The sequence below is a fragment of the Mus caroli genome, chromosome 11, assembly GCF_900094665.2.
Source record: "Mus caroli chromosome 11, CAROLI_EIJ_v1.1, whole genome shotgun sequence".
Classification (NCBI taxonomy): domain Eukaryota; kingdom Metazoa; phylum Chordata; class Mammalia; order Rodentia; family Muridae; genus Mus; species Mus caroli.
The window spans coordinates 201,280-222,171 of record NC_034580.1 but is presented as its reverse complement, the minus strand read 5'-3'; the positions used below and the strand labels follow the sequence as shown (position 1 = coordinate 222,171).

At 48.7% G+C, this 20,892-nt stretch overlaps 1 protein-coding gene across 2 annotated transcripts in view; it reads left to right on the top strand.

The window, feature by feature from the left end:
• Positions 1 to 20,892, top strand: part of Limk2 (LIM domain kinase 2) — a 68,156-nt gene that overhangs the window by 18,649 nt on the left and 28,615 nt on the right. Inside the window, exon 1 of one of the 2 annotated variants that reach the window (XM_021176298.2) lies at positions 19,040 to 19,506. The exons of the other annotated variant lie outside the window; for it this stretch is intronic. Within the exon in view, the coding sequence (XP_021031957.1) occupies positions 19,454 to 19,506 (53 nt within the window). The 5' untranslated portion in view covers positions 19,040 to 19,453. Of the gene's footprint in view, positions 1 to 19,039; positions 19,507 to 20,892 lie in introns of those variants that run through there. 2 annotated transcript variants of the gene reach the window in all.

Here is a 20,892-nt window from a genome sequence, read left to right as displayed (position 1 = left end):
GGGGGGGGGGGGGGGGATAGAATACCAGTTCCTGCTGATTGCTGCTTTGCCTAGTTCTGAGATAGCTCTCATCTTATGAACTTTCTCATGGTAGAACTGGGATGCCATGGGACCTTCCACAGAGCAGAATCATTTGCCCTGAGGAGCATAGCAGTCTTTTGGATCCAATTTTACTTTTGCCCAAGTCAGGTAAAGTCCTTTAGGGCTGGGAAGGGCTATTTGTTTGACCTCAGGGGCCACCTGGGCTAAGGAGGATGTGGGGATAAGGAGCCTGAATAATTGTCTTTTCCAGTCTTTTCACCCAGCTCTCCTGCAGCTCTGGTGAGGTTTAGAGTCTCTGGTACAGGCCTGTGGGAGGCAGGATCTCCCTTCCCTCTGTATTGTGGAGGGAAGTTCGTTCTTCATGACTTCTGTCCAGCCCTGCTCTTCCCAGCTGGGCCACAGTTAAAGAACAGGAAGCAGATGGCTCCCCTCAACACCTTTGTTCTCCCTGGGTGAGGCTAGATTTTGAATGAAGAGACTGCTGGGATTTGGTCCAACCTCCACCCCTCCCCTCCTTCACTGTGTTTCATGGTGACCTAGAATGACGTCTGTAGTTCCACCTCTGAGACCCTTCCTTGGGTTCTCCAGTGCCCAGGACATCTTCAGACTGGAGCCTGGGCCTGTTGGGTCAAGTCCAGCTCACAGGCCTCCTGGAAGTAGCTCAGGGCATTGGGCAGGTTGGCCAGGATTCTTCTGACCATCCCTTGTTCTCTTTCCTCTCCTTCCCACAGGTCCCGTTTAAACTGTGTGCCTCTGGCCTGCTTTCCCTTTCTTTCTCCCTTTCTTTCTTTCTTTCTTTCTTTCTTTCTTTCTTTCTTTCTTTCTTTCTTTCTTCCTTTCTTTTCCTTTTCCTCTTTTTCCTTTTTCCTTTTTCCCTTTTCCTTTTTTCTTTTTTCTTTTTTCTTTTTTCTTTCAAGACAAAGTTTCTCAGTGTAACAAGCCCTGGCTGTCCTAGACTCACTCTGTAGACCAGGCTGGCCTCGAATTCAGAGATCTGACTGCCTTTGCTTCCCAAGTGCTAGAATTAAAGGTATGCACCACCACTGCCTGGCTTTGGCCTGTTTTTCTTTGAACAGTGCCATTGAATCTAAATCTGGAACTGTTCTCTGAAGCTCCTGGCCTAGGCCCCTCCTGGGGCCAAGAGTGGAATCAGACAGAGCACATGTTCAACACAGCTGAAGTTAGCCTGTGGAACTGTGAATGGTGACCCGACTGTCCCATCTGTCTGTCTTGTTCCCCTCCCCTTCTTTTTTTTCCCCTCCCTTTCTTCTTTTTTTAAAATTTTTTATATAAAATTTATTTATTTAACGTATGTGAGTACACTGTAGCTGTCTTCAGATGCACCAGAAGAGGGCATCAGATAACCATTACAGGTGGTTGAGAGCCACCATGTGGTTGCTGGGAATTGAACTCAGGACCTCTGGAAGAGCAGTCAGTGCTCTTACTCACTGAGCCATCTCTCCAGCCCTCTCCCCTTCTTTTTAATAGCTTCTCATATCCCAGGCTGGCTTTGAACTTGTGCATGTATCTGAGGATGAGGCTGAACTTTTCTGATCCTCTTTGCCTCCCCACGTGAGTGCTGGGACTACAGGTGTGTGCCACCAATCCTAGCTTATGCTGTGCTGATTGAGCCAGAGTTTTGCTGCATAGAATGCAAGTATTCTGCCAACTGAGCTACACTCTAATCCTTTTAAAATTTTGAGGTAGAGTTGCAGTGTAACTCAGGCTAGCCTCAGAATCCTTCCAGTATCCTTAGCTTTGGGACTACAGATGTGCATGTCCTAGCCTCATCTAGCCTCTCGGGGATTTTGTTGTTTACATTGTTGGGGATTGGACCCATGGCCTCACATACTGGGCAAGGTGTTTGTTCTACCACTGAACTGAGACTCTGGTCCTTATAGAATTCTATCTTGAGACCAAGTTGTCCAAGCTATGCGCTTCTCAGGCTAATCTCAAGTTTGAGACCCTCCTGTGTAAGCCTCTGGAGTAGCTGGTTGTCAGGATGGATCACTACAACCCGACTTCCTGTTTCCCAGTGGCTGCTGCTCTGCTGCTGCTTCTTCTGCTTCCTCCTCCTCTTCCTCCTCTTCTTCCTCTTCCTCCTCCCTCTCCTTCTCCTCCTTTTTTAAAGATTTACTTATCATATAGATAGATAGATAGATAGATAGATATAGACATAGATATATGCAGTCTTCAGACACACCAGAAGAGGGCATCGGATCCCCATTACAGATGGTTATATGCCACCATGTGGTTGCTGAGAATTGAACTCAGGACCTCTGGAAGAGTAGTCAGTGCTCTTAACAGCTGAGCCATCTCTCCAGCTAGTGGTTTCCTTTTATGGGGAAGTTTAGCCTTTTAAGCAGGGTCCTAGAAGAAGGAGAAGCTGCCTGTCAGTCTTCCACAGCCCTGAAGGGAACTGCTATTGTTGGATCTGGCCCCTAGCTCTCTTAACGAAGGGAACCTACCACCTCTAGGGCACTGGTGACTGTCTAGCCTCCTTTCTCAGGGTGATAAGCACAGACTGAGCTGTATCTTGTAAGAAGCATTTGTCCATGCCTGCCCTCTGGGGTAAGGCCAATGCCAGTGGAAGGTGGTACTCATCTCATCAGGCAGCACACTGTGTCTGCTCCGTTTGCGAGTCCAGCACGGTGCAGCAGACAGAGAATCAGAAACTTTAGGGTCACAGTCAACTGGCAACGGGTACCTCGGAAGTGCCAAGCCATATCAATTGTTCCCATTTAGGTGTGGTATCCTAGTTACAGTTCTGGGAACCACAAACTAGCATTCCATGCCAGATACTGTCCTTACTGTTTTACAAGCAGTCGCTTATTTACTCTTGAAGATAACTCAGTAAATGAGTTGCTTGTTTTACCTACTTCAAAATAAACAGCCAGGATTTTTCATAGGCACCTGTAATTGTAACACTTTGAGAGGCTGCCTCAGGGTGATGTGAACCTGAGGCAGCCTAGGCTATACAGTAAGACCTTGTCTCAAAAGCACATGCCAGAACCAAGCCAGGTACGGTGCTTCTGCCTGTAGTCTGAGCACCAAGGCAGTGGATTTATGGCTGCCAAGCGAGAGACCCTGCTTCAAAATAAACAGACACACAGATGCAAATAACAATAAAGCTAGAGAAGTGAGAGTTACCTACTAACACTGCAGAGCCAGCTAAATCTGAACCCAGGCTCCTGCGGTTGTGAGTCTTGGCATGCTGTCCTGTATTATGGGCATGTCATTTAACCCCATTTCTGCTTCTGCAACGTGAGCCACGCACTTGCTAGTGTCAGATAACCTTGAAGTCTTCTTGCCATCCCCAGTGCAAGAGCCCTGTCAACTCCGTGCCTTAGGTTCCTGCTGGCAGGCTGTGGAGCCACTCTGCCCTCTGCTGGTCACTGCTGGTGCTGGCCCAGGCCTGAACTGCCTGTGATGTCTCAGGAAAAAGATTGTTTATCCAGTTTATCTCTGAGGAAACCACAAACAGGCAAGCCACTGAAGCTGGCTGTTGAATGCTGACTGGGGCCTGCCTGACAGGAAGGAAGGAAGGAAGGAAGGAAGGAAGGAAGGAAGGAAGGAAGGAAGGACACCTGGGCCTTCCTCTTCCCTTTGGAAACTCTGGGATGTGGTGGCATGTGACCTCAGTGTGCTTTAACCTTGCACTTTGCTTTGCTTGTAGCCTTAGGTAGGCAGAAGGGAAGAGGTGGGGGGCGGGACAGGAGAGGTGGGGGGCGGGGCAGCAGAGGTGGGGGCGGGTCAGCTATCTTTGAGCTCACAGATTGGTCTTCCTCTGCCACTAGAGTGCACAACACCAGACGCAGCGTGCCTCCAGCTTTCTAGGTAACTAAGGATGACTGAATGAACACATCATGGGGGTGGCATATGCCTTTAATCCTGGCATTCAGGGGGCAGAAGCCAGCCTGATCTACATATCCAGTCCACCCAGGTATATGTAGAGAGACCCATTTCCAAAAATAAAAATAATAAAAAAGCACTCTGAAAATTCCAGAGTGGGTATAGTGCAGAGGCACAGTGCTTGCTTCTCATATCCAATGTCACCGCTTAACTCCAGGCGTACTCTGCTGGTGAAGGCACTGAGATTAGGCACTACTGGGGATGCAGAGGTAACGTTCTAGCCCAGTTCCATAACTGACCCAGAAAGCCAGGGACAGCAGAACCCAACATCCCTGACTCTGCACTGCAGTCTGACCTCCATTCATTCTGGCTCCTGTGATACGTGCTCTTAATGATGTAGCAGAGAGGACTGTTCACCGGCTCCTCTCAGCCTTCATCCTGCGTGGCCTCCCAAGTGAGCTGTATAGGTACAAGCTGTGTGTCCCCAATCCAGAATGTAACTCTCCCACCTCTGAGTGCTAGCATGAGCCTCATGCACGTGACCTCGTATGACGGATACACTAAAAATACTACATAAGATTACCTTAGGCTGAATGTGGAAGGGTAGCATGAAGCATAAGTGAACTATAAGCCTATAAGATTATGTTCATATCCCCCCAAATTGAAAACTCTGCAGCAGTTCTGAGCCTGGGCATTTAGGTTGAGGGCTACTCAGTCAGTGGTGGCAGTGGTCGTGGTGGCAGTGGAGGATATGGTTATGGTATTGGCACAGAAAAGTGAATTAGTGTTCCTGGAGTCCAGCTGCAGGGACTTAAATCACAGCTTCCTGCTTTATGCAAAGGGGCTAATCCCCACCAAGGAGAGCTCTGCAGGTTAAAATTGGTCGCACATGCAAAGTTCCTCACAACCTCATCCACCATCTTCAGCTTCCTGCGCCAGGATTGTCGGCCTAAACCATCACGCCCACACACGCTCTTGTTTCCCTCCAGCCTCTCTGGTCATTACAGTTTTCTTTTTCTCCCAGGCCTGTGGTGAGGCCCTGTAGTGCACTCCTCTCCCTGAACACACTGATTCCTGCTGTCCACGACACACAGACCCTGAAGTGAGGGCCTCCTGCCCCAGCGCCCCTCCGAGCTCTAACCCAGCATGTCCTGCCAGCTACCTAACACATCCCTTTTGTTGTTCTTATATTTTCAAATGGAGTCTCACAGTATTGCCCAGATTGTTTTCAAGCAATCATTGTGCCTCAGCCTCCTAAGCAGCTGGAACTCACAGGCAAACACTGCCATGTCATTCAGATATCTTCTAGATACATTAGACTCAGTTGGAACTTGCAATGGTCTCCCTTAAGCTGGCTCCTCACCCACTTTAACCAGACTCCCTGAATGACAGGCATCACCATCCCACATGCGCCTGCGTCACAAGTGTCCTTGGTGCCTCATGCTTTATAGCCCAGCCTGTCAGTTTTGGTCTGTTTATTTATATTTCCTCCCTCCTCCTCCTCCTCCTCCTCCTCTTCTTCTTCCTCCTTTCTTTTTAAGATTTAGTTAGTTGGGATTTTGTTGTTGTTCGTGGCTTTTGTTTTGTTTTGTGAGACATGGTTTCTCTGTGTAACCCTTGTTGCCCTAAAACTCACCGTGCAAACCAGGCTGACACCAACCTCACAGAGATGCCTGCCCCTGCCTCTCAAGTGCTGGGATTAAAGGTGTCCACACCATACTTGCCTAAGATTTATTTACTTTTATTATTTTTATTTACATGTGTCTGTATTAGTGTATCTACCACATGTGTGGGGATGTCCTTAGAGGCCAGAAGAAGGAGTTGGATCTCTTGGAGTTAGAGTTAAAGATGCACGTGAGATACCTGATGAGGGGCTGGAACTGAGCTTGGGTCCTCTGGAAAAGCTGGAAAAGCTCTTGGCTTCTGAATTGCCTCTAGCCCAAGCCTCTCTGTTTATCTCTGCCCATTCCTGTTGTCAGCTCTCACCTGCACAGCTGTCAGTCTCCCCTCCACTCTCCTGCCTCCTAATTCACACATTCTCTCAAGCAGCCGAGGGGGTGAGATGCTTTAGCAGTTAAGACTGTTCTTGCAGAGGACCTGAATTCGATTTTCAGACCTGTGTCAAAGAGTTCCCAACTGCCTACAACCCGGTCCTAGGGGATCTGCCATCTTTATCCCTCAGCCACTTTATTCACATGTATATACCCACACACATAATTAAATGTAAGTACCCAGGCTGGTACTTTAATCCCAGCACTCAGGAGGTAGAGGTAGGCAGATCTCTGTAGATCAGGAGGTAGAGGTAGGCCAGCCTGGTCTACAAAGCAAGTTCCAGGCTACACAGAGAAACCCTGTCTTGAAAAACCAAGAAAAAAAAGAAATTAAATAAATCAAAAAAAAAAAAAACCAGTAACAACAAAAACAAAAACACCTCTGGGAACTGGAGAAATGACTGGGGAGTTAAGAACACTTGAAAGGGGAGCTGGCAAAATGGCTCAGCATGTAAGAGCGCTGATTGCTCTTCCAAAGGTCCTGAGTTCAAATCCCAGCAACCACATGGTGGCTCACAACCATCTGTAATGAGATCTGATGCTGTCTTCTGGCGCATCTGAAGACAGTTAAAGTGTACTTATGTATAATAATAAATAAATCTTTGGGCTGGGACTGAGTGAGTGGAGTTGACCGGAGTGAGCAGAGGTCCTAAAAAATTCAATTCCCAACAACCACATGAAGGCTCACAACCATCTGTACAGCTACAGTGTACTCACATACATAAAATAAATAAATAGCTCTTAAAAGAAAAGAAAAGAAAAGAAAAGAACACTTGAAAGGACCTAAGTTCAGTTCCCAGCACTCACATGGCAACTGACAACTCTCTGTAACTCAGTTCTAGGGGATCTGGCGCCCCTGCTGGCCCTCTCTGGCATTACATGCTTGTGGTACATATATGTTCACTTAGTGTATGTGTCCTAAACACATTAAAGAGTAAAATTTAAAAATATGGTACTGAGGATGCAGCTCAGTGGTAGTTTACCTAGCATGCAGGTGACAGGCTTCAGGATATTCCTGGTTGCTAAAAAAAAATAAATAAATAAAATAAAATAAAAAAAATAAAACCTCCACAGAGGCCCGTGCCCAGAGCCTCTTGCTCTCTGCCTGAGTCTCACTACTCTTTCCTGCTGACAAGGCTTATATTGTTCTGCACCCTGGGCCTGGACTGCCAGCCCCTCCTCTCTTTGCCTAATTAGCCTCTGCACATAGTTCAGATGGTTCCTTGGACAGCTCAGAGATGTCAGGATTCCTCTCCCTTGAAACTCCTCTTGTAGTTTTAGGCTTATCTATGCAATTATCTCTGCTCTGATACCCTATGACTCCTGATGGTAAAGGCCTTCAGGGACTTTCAGGGAGGTTTTGTCCCTCATTCTGTCACCAGCAACATATCCTTGGCCTAGGAAGCAGAGATTGTTGAAAGAATTGCCCAAGCTGTGATGTAAGTGTGGCCTTTCCTGCACTTCCGCTTTCCACTTCACATCCTTCCCTGAATGACTGCAGCTCCCATAGATGGCGGGGAGGAATTGGTTCAAGATACTGGGTTTTGGAAAATTGTCTGTGAGGTCAGGTAAGAAGTAACCTTTCCTAGCAAACACAGGAGTGGATGTTCACAGTCAGCTATTGGATGTATCACAGGGCTCCCAATGGAGAAGCTAGAGAAAGTACCCAAGGAGCTAAAGGGATCTGCAACCCTATTGTTGGAACAACATGATGTACTAACCAGAACCCNGGAGCTCTTGTCTCTAGCTGCATATGTATCGAAAGATGGCCTAGTCGGCCATCAATGGAAAGAGAGGCCCATTGGACTTGCAAACTTTATATGCCCCAATATAGGGGAATGCCAGGGCCAAAAGAATGGGAATGGGTGGGTAGGGAAGGGGGGGGCGCTATGGGGGACTTTTGGGATAGTATTGGAAATGTAATTGAGGAAAATATGTAATAAAAATATTAAAAAAAAAAGAAGTAACCTTTGTCTTCGGCTTTCAGAGGAGCTGCCCTACAGTGGGGGAAGTCCAGAGGCCTAGGGAGCCGCTCCCCAGCAGCCTTGAGCTGCAGTTCTTTGTAGGTACAGGTCAGACTGGAGCAAGCCCTGGGTACCTGGGGACCACTGGAAAGAAGAGCAGGGGAGGGGGCTGGGGAGATGGCTCAGCGGTTAAGAGCACTGAATGCTCTTCCAGAGGTCCTGAGTTCAAATCCCAGCAACCACATGTTGGCTCACGACCATCTATAATGGAATCAGATGCCCTCTTCTGGTGTGTCTGAAGACAGCTACAGTGTACTTACATATAATAAATAAATCTTTAAAAAGAAAAAAGAAGAAGAAGAAGAAGAAGAGCGGGGGAAGAGGAATGAGTTCAGCTGCCCTAGCCCACACAATTTCTAAATTGTAGTAAATGTGACCAAAAGCAACTCGGGTGGGAAAGGGTTTGTTTCATCTTACACTCGCACACCTAGTCCCTTAGGAGTTAGGACTGGAACCTGAATGCAGGAACTGAAGCTAAGAGTGTGGAGGGATGCTGCTCACTGGCTTGCTCTCCATGGCTTGCTCAGCCTGCTGTCACAGTAGACTGGGCCCCTCACATCAGTCTCTAGTCAAGAAGGTGCTCCCTCAAACTCATCCACAGGCCAGGCTCATGAGAATAGCTTATCAGTAGAGGCTCCACTTTCCCAGATGCCACCAGCTGGTGTCAAGTTGACAAAAAGTAAATTAAGTAAAACGACTAACCATCAGGTGAGTATTAGAGACAGCCTTAGCTACACAGTGAGTTTGAGGCCAGCCTGGAGGCTGCCACCGCTTGTAGCCTAGAACCCTGGCTTGTGTGACAAGGGCATGAAGAAGTAACAGACACATGGACAGAAAAGCTGGGCTCTGCGACAGAGAAGCACCTAGAAGCTCAGAATGTTTATTATATGGAGTTGGACACAGAAGAGGAATTACCTACAGCTGAATACGGTAGTGGATTGTTACATAGAGGTAAGCAGAGAGGCAGGGTTATTCCATACAGATGAACAAGGAGGGGCTTAGCTGACCGCAGTAGGAGCAGGCTCCATAGGGGAGCAGGTATTACCTACAGCTGAATACGGTAGTGCATTGTTACATAGAGGTAAGCAGAGAGGCAGGGTTATTCCATACAGATGGACAAGGAGGGGCTTAGCTGATCGCAGTAGGAGCAGGCTCCATAGGGGAGCAGGCTTCAGGCCATGAACACCCAGGAAAGCAATCAAAGGTGAACATTTTCCACACACGCTGTCAGCATTTAGAGTCAGAACAGAGGATGGTGTTGCAGTCACTTGAGCCTCACTGAGGTGACAGGGGACAGTGAGCCTTTGCCAGTTTCCTTTGTGTCTAAGGCTTTGTCCTCAAATGTCTGTGTCATGTCAACAACACACACCCACTCAGGACTTCACACACTCAGGGTTACCTTCACTGCCCACACTGGGGTTCGTGAGATCCTGTCATAAGCAAACAGAACAGAAGTAAAGACAAGTAAGTGGCCAACAGTGAACTAGAAGTGAGCCGTGATCCCTTTGCCTGGATCAGGTTGCTGAGTGTGGCCTGGCTGCAACCAAGCTGGGTTCTACGTTATAGGCAGGGCTAGTTTGGCCAAAGTAAAGATCTCTGTGACAGTTCTTCTGATAGCCCCTGGGGGGTCTTTTTTTTTTTCTTTTTCTTTTTTCTCTTTCTCTTTTCTTTTTTGTTTGTTTGTTTTGAGAGAGGGTTTTACTGTGTGGCCCAGGCTGGTTTTAAACTCTTAGGCGTGAGTCAGTTGATGTTCCCACCTCAGCATCACAATTGGATTGGGTGGGCTCTAAGTGTGAGCACCTCACTGCCCAGTGTAGGTCTCGAAGTCCTACCTATGCCAGGGATTTGGGCACACTGATTTCAGTTGTCAGCCTGTAGGTAGACAGTGATGTTGATAAACCATCAAAGCATGTCTCTGGGTGAGAGTGTTTCTAGACCTAAGGTCAAAACCCCAGGCCCAGATTAGGTTGATTCACCAAGATGCCAGCCATAGACAGGTCCACCTTCTTCTGACTACCATTGCTTCTTTTAGCATTGACCTAAAGGGCGTGGAATTGTTTTCTCACCTTAATTCTTTTAACAAAGAAGAAGCATAGAGAGGTTTAAAGGCTTGACTGAGATCACACAGTAAGCCATTGTCAGTCAGGGAAGGATCTCAGGTCTTCTAATGGCGCTGTGGGCATCGCCTCAGAGATATGTTGGTATGGTGAAAGGATTTCTTTCTCCCAGAAGAAGTCAGAAGAATGTCTGTGGGAATGAAGGCTCTGACACTGAATGTCAAACATTGTTTGCTGTCGTTTTGTGAAGTTTTTAAGTTAGAGGCTGGAGTGATGGCTCCGTGGTTAAGGTCACTTGTGGCTCCTGCAGAAGATCTGCATTTGTTTCAGTTCTCAGCACCCACAGCTGTCTGCAACTCCAGTTCTGCAGGTTACATCTAAATAACGTACATGGGTGTTTTGCCTGCATGTATGTCTGCATCATGTCCTCGCCTGCTGCCTGCAGAGATCAGAAGAGGCCATTAGATCTCCTGGAAGAAGAGTTACAGTTGATTATGTGCTGGGCTTCAGAGAGCCACATCTCACCCCCTGAATTTCCTAGCATTAGCGTTACAGAACAACAGTTCATGATAATCTGTAGGGGCCACCATCTGATTCTTAATGAACTTAGTGGTTAAAATGAGCAGGTCCATAGAGATGTGGCCTCAGGACAAGGGCATTGTCTACTGGTGATGAACAGTGGTTGGCAAACAAACTTGGTGTGAACATAGCAGAGCTAGCTGTAGACTTGAACTAAGCCAGCACCTGATAATGCATATTGTCCTTGGTGCCTCAGCCTTTATGTCCTGGCCATTGGGAGCCCCTGCTTGCTTCTGATAAATAGCCACCCCACCACCCCAGTTGCCTGTGAGTGTCTTTAATTACCCAATTGCCCCAGCCTGGTACACAGTGGTCTGCACTCCTTACCATCCCTGCTTCCTTTGTGGTCACTGCTTAAGTATGGGCTCCAGTGTGATATGCTCAGGGTTATGTTGTTCCTTCAAGCTTGGAGCCTCTTGTCTGCCTGGCAATCAGCCTGCTTCGTCAGCTGATACAGCACCTCCTCTGGAGGAACCCCACCCCGACCCCCAGCCCCACCAATCAGAGGAGAGTTTTTTCAACCTCCTTGTTATCTTCCTCATACTCTATCCCCTTCGGTGTTTGTTTGCACACCCAGCTGCAGTCTTCAGGTATAGTTTTCCAAGGGTGGGACGATATCTAATCTACCTCTGTGCCCCATGGCGTAGCGGACTACCTAGAACGGAGCAGTCTCAGGGTTGAATGGTGCCTTTCTGGAATGGTGTTTTAGAGAACTTGAATAAACTCCTTCCTGTATGCACCCTCACCATCTCTACTGTGCGACATTGCCCCGGGCAAGAGCTTTCCTTCTGAAATGGACAATAGAATAAGACCTCTGTATATAGCCGGCTGGTAGTGATGGTACTCACCTATAATCCCAGCACTCGGGAGGCAGAGGCAGGCAGATCTCTTGAGTTCGAAGCCAGCCTGGTCTACACAGTGAGTTCCAGAATAGCCAGAATATACAGAGAAACCCTGTCTCAAAAAATACAAACGCAAACAAAAAAAGACCTCTGTCTATAATGTGGTCATTGAACCCTGGCGTGCCTTTGCTGCTATAGCCGTCCACTGTGCTTTCTCTCTCCCTGGGTAGTGTTAGAGGGGTGCTAACAAATTCTCTTTTCTGGGGCAGGGATTTGAGACAGGGTCTCTCTACATAGCTCTGGCTGTCCTGGAATTCTCTGTGTAGATTAGGCTGGCTTCAAACTGAGAGATCCTCTTGTCTCTACCTCCTGAGTACCAGGATGCAAGGCATGTGCCACCACACCCGGCCACAAATTCTCTTTTTTTTCATGTTCCTCACACAGCCGCAGGCATCCATGTCAGACATAAATTAAGGCTATTTACTTCTGTGTCTCTGTCACATTCTGGCTAGGCCTTCCTGACAGTGCTCTGAAGCACTTGTGATTGGATCAGTCCGATGTCCCACTCCCTCAGTGAATGACTCTTTTAGAAGCAACAACTGGTTTTGAAGTTGGCAGCACACATTTGTTTGAGCTCGCTTGCGTGCGCATGCATGTGTTGCTGGAATGGAACCCAGCACCTCATACATACTAGAAAACAGCTCTGTCGCTGAGTTACATCTACGGCTCAGTCCGGGCAGAGTAGCCATGTCTCCATACACTGTTGTTGAAGAAAGAGGGAGACGGCTACCATGAAGTTTCAAATGAGTAATAACACATCAGGAAAGTGAAGTCCCCATTACATCAAGGTTTAAGCAGCTCTAACCCTGACAGTGACCAAGCTGCCTCCAGAATAAAATGAACTGTCTACCTGTGCATCCTCATCTGCAGTGAGGGAGTGCGAGTGGCTATTCTGTCCGACTCTAGGGTTACTGTGACAGTGAGGTGAAATCAAATGGAGAAGTGCCTGGGAAAGAGTAGGGTGGAGTCCTCAGTGTCCATGTGGATCAGAACCACTAGGTGTTGTTTAAAAATAGAGGTTTGGTGCACAGGCTGGGGGAGTGGTCCACATCTCTCGTCCCACCCAGCACCCAGGAAGCAGAGGCAGGTGGAGCTCCAGGACAGCCAGGGTTACACAGAGAGACCCTGTCTCAAAACAACAACGAAGATGTAATATAAAATTCAGATTCTTTCCCTCACCCTCAGAACCTCGGGTGCTGTGTGGCTGGGTGGTGCCAGGGATAGCCTCGCTTTCCCAGTGGGATCCAGATAGCTGTTCCTCAACCACACCTTGAAAGATCTCACCATGACCAAGTAGCAAGTACAGAACAGCTGTTTGCAGCAACTTAAGTGTGCCAGAGCCGGAGTTCAGAGACTCGAGTTAGATCCCAACCTTGTCAAGTTTTACTCATGAGACTCTGAACAACATTCCCAGTCTTCATTTCTTCATATGGAAAAAGGAGGTGCAACAGTGATGCACCATTTAATCCCAGCATTCAGGAGGTGGAAGCAGTCAGATTACTGAGCTCAAGGCCAGCCTGGTCTACGTAGTGAATTCCAGGATAGCTAGGGCTACACAGAGAAACCCTGTATTCAAACAAACAAACAAACGGAGGTAGCCGTCCTTACAGTGAGAAATGTAATGAGAACATGTGCATGCATAACAAGCTTGCCTCAGTGTCTATCTCGTGGGTCTCCATGTTTTCTAGTCTGAAGACTAAATACCTACACTTCTGGAGCACTCGCCTTCCAGGGTGAGGTATGGGGTGCAGTTACGTATGCTGCCCAGGCTGACTGAGGCTGAGCTCAGGCTGTGGTCCCAGCAGCCATGACTAAGACAGCACACTAATCAGCTATTACAGGAAGAAGAGAGGACAGCGTGGCTTCTGGGTAGAATGTAAGCTGAAATTAGGAATGGCAAACCGCAACATGTTCAACAGCGCCACCCCGTTATATGCCGTGACCTGATTATTAGAGAAGGTCATTCTCGTGCACTGAAAGGGAGGGACAGTGATGCAGCCACTCATGTGGCTCTAGAGAACCCGGAGAGTGGCGGTGACACCCAAGGTCTAATCACTCTGTCTGGCCATGCGAATCTGCTATCAAATAGAAATAGAAGTCACTGACTGGCCCAGTTTTGTTTTTAACAGAAAAATTAAATTTATGATTTTTTTTTTCTTTCAGTGAGTTCATCAGAAGTTCTGGGCAGATGATGGGCAGGGTGGGCAGTGAACAGCTGGGAGAGGAGCCGGTTGCTTAGGCTATGGAGGAAGTTGGTATTTCTAGTTCTCAGGGATTTGCCGGTGGTGAAATTTTCTCATGGATTTCCCAAGAGCCTGATACTCTTTCTTTTGTTTTATCCTCACAGTATAGATGTAGGATCCAAGACCTCAGCATATCTGTCAGTGTAGCCCCTGTGCTGCAGAGGTGGGATTCCCAAATGTTTGATTGGGTTTGAATAGAGGAAAGGCCTTGAGATTTTAAATCAGCAAACACTGCTTTTATCCCAGCTCTGTACTTCCTGGCAGTATAAACGTGAATGGCTTGCCTGGCATCTCTGAGCTGGCCTGCCCTGCCCTACTGCATGTGAGGGACTAAAATCCTTTGTGAACTGAAAATGCTTTATCAATGTTAATTATCATCTATGTTTCCTGTAGGACTGTAGTCTCTCTCACAGTAAGAGCCTAGAGTTATGTGGACAAGAGAGGTGGCTCAGCCTCACTAGGCTGAACACATGGGTAGGCTTGGGTCCTGCCAAAACCTAGAACCTAGCACCTACCCTCTTGTATTTTGATACGGCAGTGGACAGGCATGGACACAGGACCTTGCTTGTGTGTGATGGGCTTGGGAACATGAGCAGGAAGCCCTTCCTAGAGGAGAAAGAGTTCCATTATAATTGGGTGAGAGAAAAGAAAAGTCATAGGCATGATGTCGAATGAAGGCATAGGAGGCTGTAGAATGAGATAGGCATGATGTCGGATGAAGGCATTGGAGGCTGTAGTAGGAGATAGGCATGATGTCGGATGAAGGCATAGGAGGCTGTAGAAGGAGCGAAGAGCAGAGCTTTGGGAGCAGCTGAGGGAAGCCAGGTGTGGTCAGGGCAGCCTATCAGAGTGTAAATGACAGCGCCTTGTCCGTGCTGCTTGAGGGACTACTCCAAAGGTGATGCACATAAGCAGGCAGGGAGGGAGCCCCTGGTGTCTCTTGCTGTGATGAAACACAGTTACCAAAAATCACGAAGGGGAGGAAAAGCTTCTTTGGCGTCCACTTCCACAGCATAGTCCATCACTGAAGGAAGCCAGACGGAAACCTGGAGGGGTGCTTCCTGCTGGCTTGCTCCCCATGACTGGCTTGCTTAGCCTGTTTTCTTATAGAACCCAAGACCACGGAAGGGTTGTGGTCAAGGTGTAAAGGGGCCTCCCACATCAATCACTAATTAAGAAAATGCCCTATAGGCTTGCCTGCAGCCTGATTTTTATGGAGGCATTTTCTTTTTCTTTTTTTTTGGGGGGGGGTGGGGTGGAGTGGGGGTGGTTTGGGTTTTGTTTTTGTTTTTTGAGACAGGGTTTCTTGTGTAGCCCTGGCTGTCCTTGAATTCATTCTATAAACCAGGCTGGCCTTGAATTCAGAGACTCTGATGCCTGGGTACTGGGATTAAAGTCGTGTGCTACCACACCTGCTTATGGAGGCATCTTCTTAATTGAGGTTCCCTGCTCTGATAATTTTAGCTTGTGTTAAGTTGACATAAAACTATCACGGCATTCTCTAAGTGTTCTGGGCACTTCCAAAGTCTAGAGTGACCTGGGGAGGGGAGGAGCAGAGACCAGAGAAGTAGCCTGTTGGAGGAATGGCTTTGCTAAGCAGCAAGGAGACGCAAGTCTCCAGAAAGCTGTGACAGCACACACAGGGGGGGGGGGGGCTGTATCTCTTCAGGAGGCTGAGGCAGGAGGACCACAAGCAAGTCCTGCCTACATTGTGAGATCCTGTTTCAAAATTTAAATTTTTCTTTAAAAAAATAAAAAGAGAGCTCCAGATATACAAACCCGGAGTGTTTGCCCGGCATGCTCAAGTAGTTCCCAACTCGGTCTAAAGACGTGCAGCAAGCCACAAGCAGCCTTTCCCTGGTGCAGCAAGCACAGGTCCCAGTGCTTCGGATCCGTTGTCCAGAGCTTTCGTACAGGCTGAGGATGGGGTGAGTCATTAATTTACCACATCTCTCAAGGATGGTCACTTGGGGCTGTCATCTCTGAATGCTGTTCTCCAGCCTGTCCCAAATGCAGGCTCTTTGGAGTGTCATCTGGTTCTGGTTAATGGTTTCCAGCTTTCGAAGTGTACTGGAGATTAGCACCATCTTGATGTTTTATCCCGGCGACGGTTACCATTCCCAGGGTCCCTGCAGTTGCCTTGGGCATGTGTGGAAAAAGTACACCCACAGTGTGACTTTTCACCTCCAAGTTCTGAGTGGTTTGGACCCTTTACAGTTGGCCTGAAAGAATAGCTCTATCTGAGTCGCCAGCTGAATAGCTGTTCCCTACATCTGGTGATCAATCCTTTAAAGGCACCTCCTGAAAGCCAGACGTATGGGGGTAGATAGATTCCTCCTGGGAGGGGCTTCCACTTCAGCTCTGAACACGGGGAGATGGCTGTTGCGCTGCCAGGGAGGAGGCACTCACATGGCCGCTGAGAAATCCTCTTATTAGTCCCCCACTAGTCCACCCACCAAATCCTTTGTAAGAAGAGTGGGAAGATAAAAAGCCTGCAGCCTCCTGCCTGCATTCCTAGACACCGACTCACTGCTGCCCGAAGCCACTGGAGCAGCAGAGCTGTGTGAAATGTCAAAAGGAGTTATGCTCAGGAGCTCCCTGGCCCGCTCTGTGCCTTGCATTCTCTTCCACGTACACTCCATTCATCAGATGGAAATCAAAGGATGCAATTAGATGCCAGTTCAGATTTAACCAGGGGCTTCCCCCTTGCCTGATGGAATTACGGGGGAGCGTAAGTATATCTGGGCTCTGTCACTCGGAGGAAGCTGCCAGCCTGTGGCAGTCCTCTCAGTGTCTTCTGTGTTACTTCCCTTCCACTGCGTCTCAGTCCCTTTGGCTCTTGCGTGGCCCCCAGCCAAGATCCCAATTCCTTCAAGGCTGGCTCAAGAGATTCAGTCTCAACTTGAGACCCAAGGAAAACAGGGAGCCCACCGGCACCTCATCGGAATGAAAAATGTTGAAGCTGGAAGCTATTTAGAGACCTAACCGAAAGCTCAGACAGGCAGGAGCTTTCTAAGGGCCACATAGCTAGCACAGAAGTTGAACAGTAGTCTTAATGATATTAACAGCTAACATTCATCAACTCTTCATGTGTCCCAGACTTAGTGCCAAGGGCTTAAGTGCATTGCTGCATTCAAACCCAGACAGTCTGGCTCTAGGCCCAAGCTGCACTCCCCAGTACAGCATGGTAGATAGAGCACAGCCTATACTGTCTAGCTTAGGTTCAAACCCTGGCTTCCCATCTTGTTTGTTCAGTGAGATGACTTCAGGTAAGCAGTTTAACCTCTCTGTACCTCAGTTCATTCCTCTGCAAAGAGAAGGGTGTGAGGGGGGTACAGTACTGTCATATAGTAGGGGTCAAAGGTAATTTACACGAAATGTTGCGAGCAGTTGAGGTGCGGGCTAAGTGCCCACCCAGTGCTCACCTCCCTGCCTCCGGAGCAGGAGTATATTGTCTGCAGTGGTAGATACACAGACCCAAATTCAGCATCCAGTGCAGATGCCAAAATGTTTATTTTATTTTACAGACAGGGTTTCACTATACTATGCAGCCTGGCTGGCCTGGAACTCTCTAGATCCTCCAGTCTGGCTTCAGAGTTCCACCTGTCTCTGCTAGGATACCACACCCGGCACTCAAAGCCACTTTTAAACCATGTTTCTGTACTGCCTTTGATTTTTACATTTAAAAAAAAAAAGATTTATTTATTTATATGGGTATTTTTCCCATTACAGATGGTTGTGAGCCACCATGCGGATGTTGGGAATTGAACTCAGGACCTTTGAAAGGGCAGCTGGTGCTCTTAACCACTGAGCTATTTCTTTAGCTCCAATTTTTACATTGTTAAATTCTTGACAGGGTAAATAAATTAAAAAGCCAAAGACTATTTCATGGCATATGAGAATTATTATCAGTGTCCACAAATAAAGTTTTATTGAAACATAGCCAGATCTATTTGTTTCTATTTTACTGAGGATGCTGAGATGTTGAAATACTGAATAGCGGTGACAGGGTCTATGTGACCTATAGAACCTAAAATATTTGTCCTCTAACCTTTACAGAAGTCTTCTGACCCCTGCGATGGGCATTCTTACTGAGGTAGAAATCTACCTTCACTGTTTACAGACTGTTTGTCTTTAAGCTGTCAACAACCTCCTCAGAACCTTGGTTTTGACATCTGTTCAGTGGGTGCAACATGTATGCTGAACAAAGGCCATTTAAAAGTGATAGTGAATATGTGGCAAGCTGTTAACTGGGGCTGGAACATGCCACATGCTCGGTGCGAGCTGTCTCTCCTCACGCTCATGGTCTGTGCCCAGCTGAAGAAGAGAGAAATCATCCCCTTGTAACCCATGAATCACTTCTGGGTGGACTTTCCTGTCACACTGTACAGTGAGTGACAGATAGGAACTACCAGGTGACTTCAGCTCTTTCTAGTGGGGAGGTGTGTATACCTGGTGGGAAACAGCCTGTGTCACAACCCTGTGTCCATCAAGGTCTTGGGGACGGGGGTCCCTAGTCTTGTCCAGTGTAACCCTGTAGACTGGGGGAGAGAAGACCTTCTTCATGCAGGACCTGGCTTGGTCAGCCCACAGCTGGGGCTCTCAGGTCTGCTCCCATTCCAGATACCTAGCTAGGCCTGCGCTCTCTCTCCCAGGCACCTCAGGTCACTCTCTCCTCCACCTGCTGGGCTCTCAGTTAGGAAGCAGGGTTACCATGTGACACTTTTGTAGTTTCCTCTCTGTTGCTGTGATAAATGCATGACCAAAAGCAACTTGGGAAGGAGTTATTTCAGTTTACACTGAGAGTCAGGGAAGGAGCTCAGGGAATCTGGAGTGGAAACCATTCAGGAAGGCAGCACAGCCCTGCCCCAGAGTGTAAATGACCAGTCTCTTGAGGCTGTCCCCAGATCAGGCAGAGGGAGTAGATGAATGGGAGTCCCAACACCAGAAGAGAACAGAGACCAGCCCAGATCTGTGGATGTTTCTGGGGAACAGCCTCCTGAGCTGGAGGGTCCCCCTCCTGTAGGTGTAGCTCTGCCGAAGCTGTCATCCTGTGTTTTTAACCCCTCGGCAGAGTTAGCGCCCTGTAGGCAGCTCTTCAGGCTGGTGACATTAGACTCTGATGTGTTGACCCCCCTGCGCTGCCTGTCCTGCGCGCTGTGCGGTGGACGCTCAGCCAGCTCCAGTTATTGTCTGTGGCGCTTGCCTGCAGCCTCGCTCCCGCCCCGGCTCCACCCCTTGATGCGAGGTCTGTTTCCTAACAGCTGCTCCAACCACACACCTCGGTTCTGCCCGAGCTCCTCCTCTTCCTCCCTCCCTCATTCAGGGTGGGTGGGACTGAAGGACCGGACTGACTTGACAGCAGCATCTCATTTGTAGCCAGTCACCAGCCCCTTCCCCAGAATGCCTGTGTGTCTCTAGCCTCTGAAGAGAGGTACTCCTCCCGGAGCCTCGGGGGGCCACGGAGCTCCCGAGATTCTGGGGAGGAGACTGCCAGCCATGTGCCCCTGCGGGAATCTGCCAAGGAGCCAGGGGCCTGGAATCCTCTCTCTCCTGCTGCTTCGGAGGCAGAGGTGAGCACCGGGCAGCCGGCTCCAACCCAAGGTGCCGGGAACCAGCCTGTCATGGTGGCCGACTGCAGCCAGCCTGAGGCGCTCCCAGACGGGTTTGCAGCTGAGCCTGTTTATCTGCTGTGGGAAGAAGATGGGGAGTTACTTGTCTGTCCCAGCTTACTTCACCTCCAGAGACCCCTTTAGGTGAGTTGTTCTCCCAGTCCCCCCCCCCCCCCCATCCCTGCTCGGCCAAAGTCTTCCTTGTTCTCCTCTGACCTCACTTAGTCTGGTTTTACCAGAAGAGCTTATACAGAAGCCTAGAAAAGGGCACTCTGGTGTCATGAAGACGGGGAGGTGAAGGAAGCTCCTGGGGAGCCCGGGTTCCCTTTCCTAACAAGCCACACCTTGGTGTTACTGTGTCTGGAGAAAGCACAAATGGGGTGCCATTCTGTGACTCTCACATGTCTTTCCTACAGGCCGTGCTGCCTGCCTAGGAATTTGTCCCAACAAGCTGGATGGGCAGGTTTTGCCAAACTAAAAGCTGGCAAGGCCTGGGTGTGGATAGCCTGGTACACAGTAGGTACTGTATACATGTTCTCTTAATGGCTTATTTGCCCTGGCTTTGAGGGGTTCCTCGGCTCCCAGATGAATGGAGTTTCTGGGTCAGCCCCCAGATATGTACATCTGCAGGGGCTCACTGTGAGGCCTTTCATGGGCAGGCGTGGAGACTTTCTTCCTCTGACCTGTCTGTCTTTGCTCTCTGCCCCACCCCACCTTCAAGAGAAACTCCCTAGGGGGTTTCTGGCCCTCTGGGTCCCTTCTGAATGGAACCATTCCTGCCTCGGGTGGGGCTTGTTTTTATTCTTTGGGAGAAACCTGTTTTTCTGATGACTGCCTCCCCTTCACCAGTAGCCCTGCCTGACTTTTTCTTCCAGCTTTCCCAATCCAGTTTGGTGGCCAGACCTCACTATTAGGATAGTGATCTGTGGCTGTCCCTGGGCAGAAGAGCAGCTACCATGAGGTTTCAGCGAATGACCGGGCCCTTGTAGAGACTGAGGGGACTGGTCCTGGCTATTGACTCCAGCAGCCCTCCTGTTGGCACTTTTCGTCTATCAAGCCTAAAGATATGATGTAGCCCTGTTTTCCTGATGAAGTCTCAACAGTGGCATCACGCAAGGTCCCCTCAGCTGGCTTGTTTTGGTTGTAGAGTTTCTTGTCCTCTGTGGGGCTGCAGCTCCCTCCGTACGCGTCTCTCATACATACCTCTTGGCAGGTTGGCTTTCCTCCCTGGCTAAGCAGGAGAGGGATGGTTTGCCAGATCTGTTGGAGACTTTTGTTGTGTGTGTTTTCTGACTTGAGGAGAGAAGTTGACCTTGAGTTTAGGAGGCAGATTTTAACATGTGGGATCCGATGCCACGTGGGGTGCTAAGGGTTGTGGCAGCGACTTGTTCAGGTCCTCTGTGTTCCTCTGAATCCTGGGAAGGCATCCTGGGGGAAGGGCTGGCTGTTCCTTTAGCCAGCAGGAACAATATGCCCCTTTTAATTTGTGCGGCCATGACACTTCTCAGGAGTTGGAGCTAGAGCAGGTGA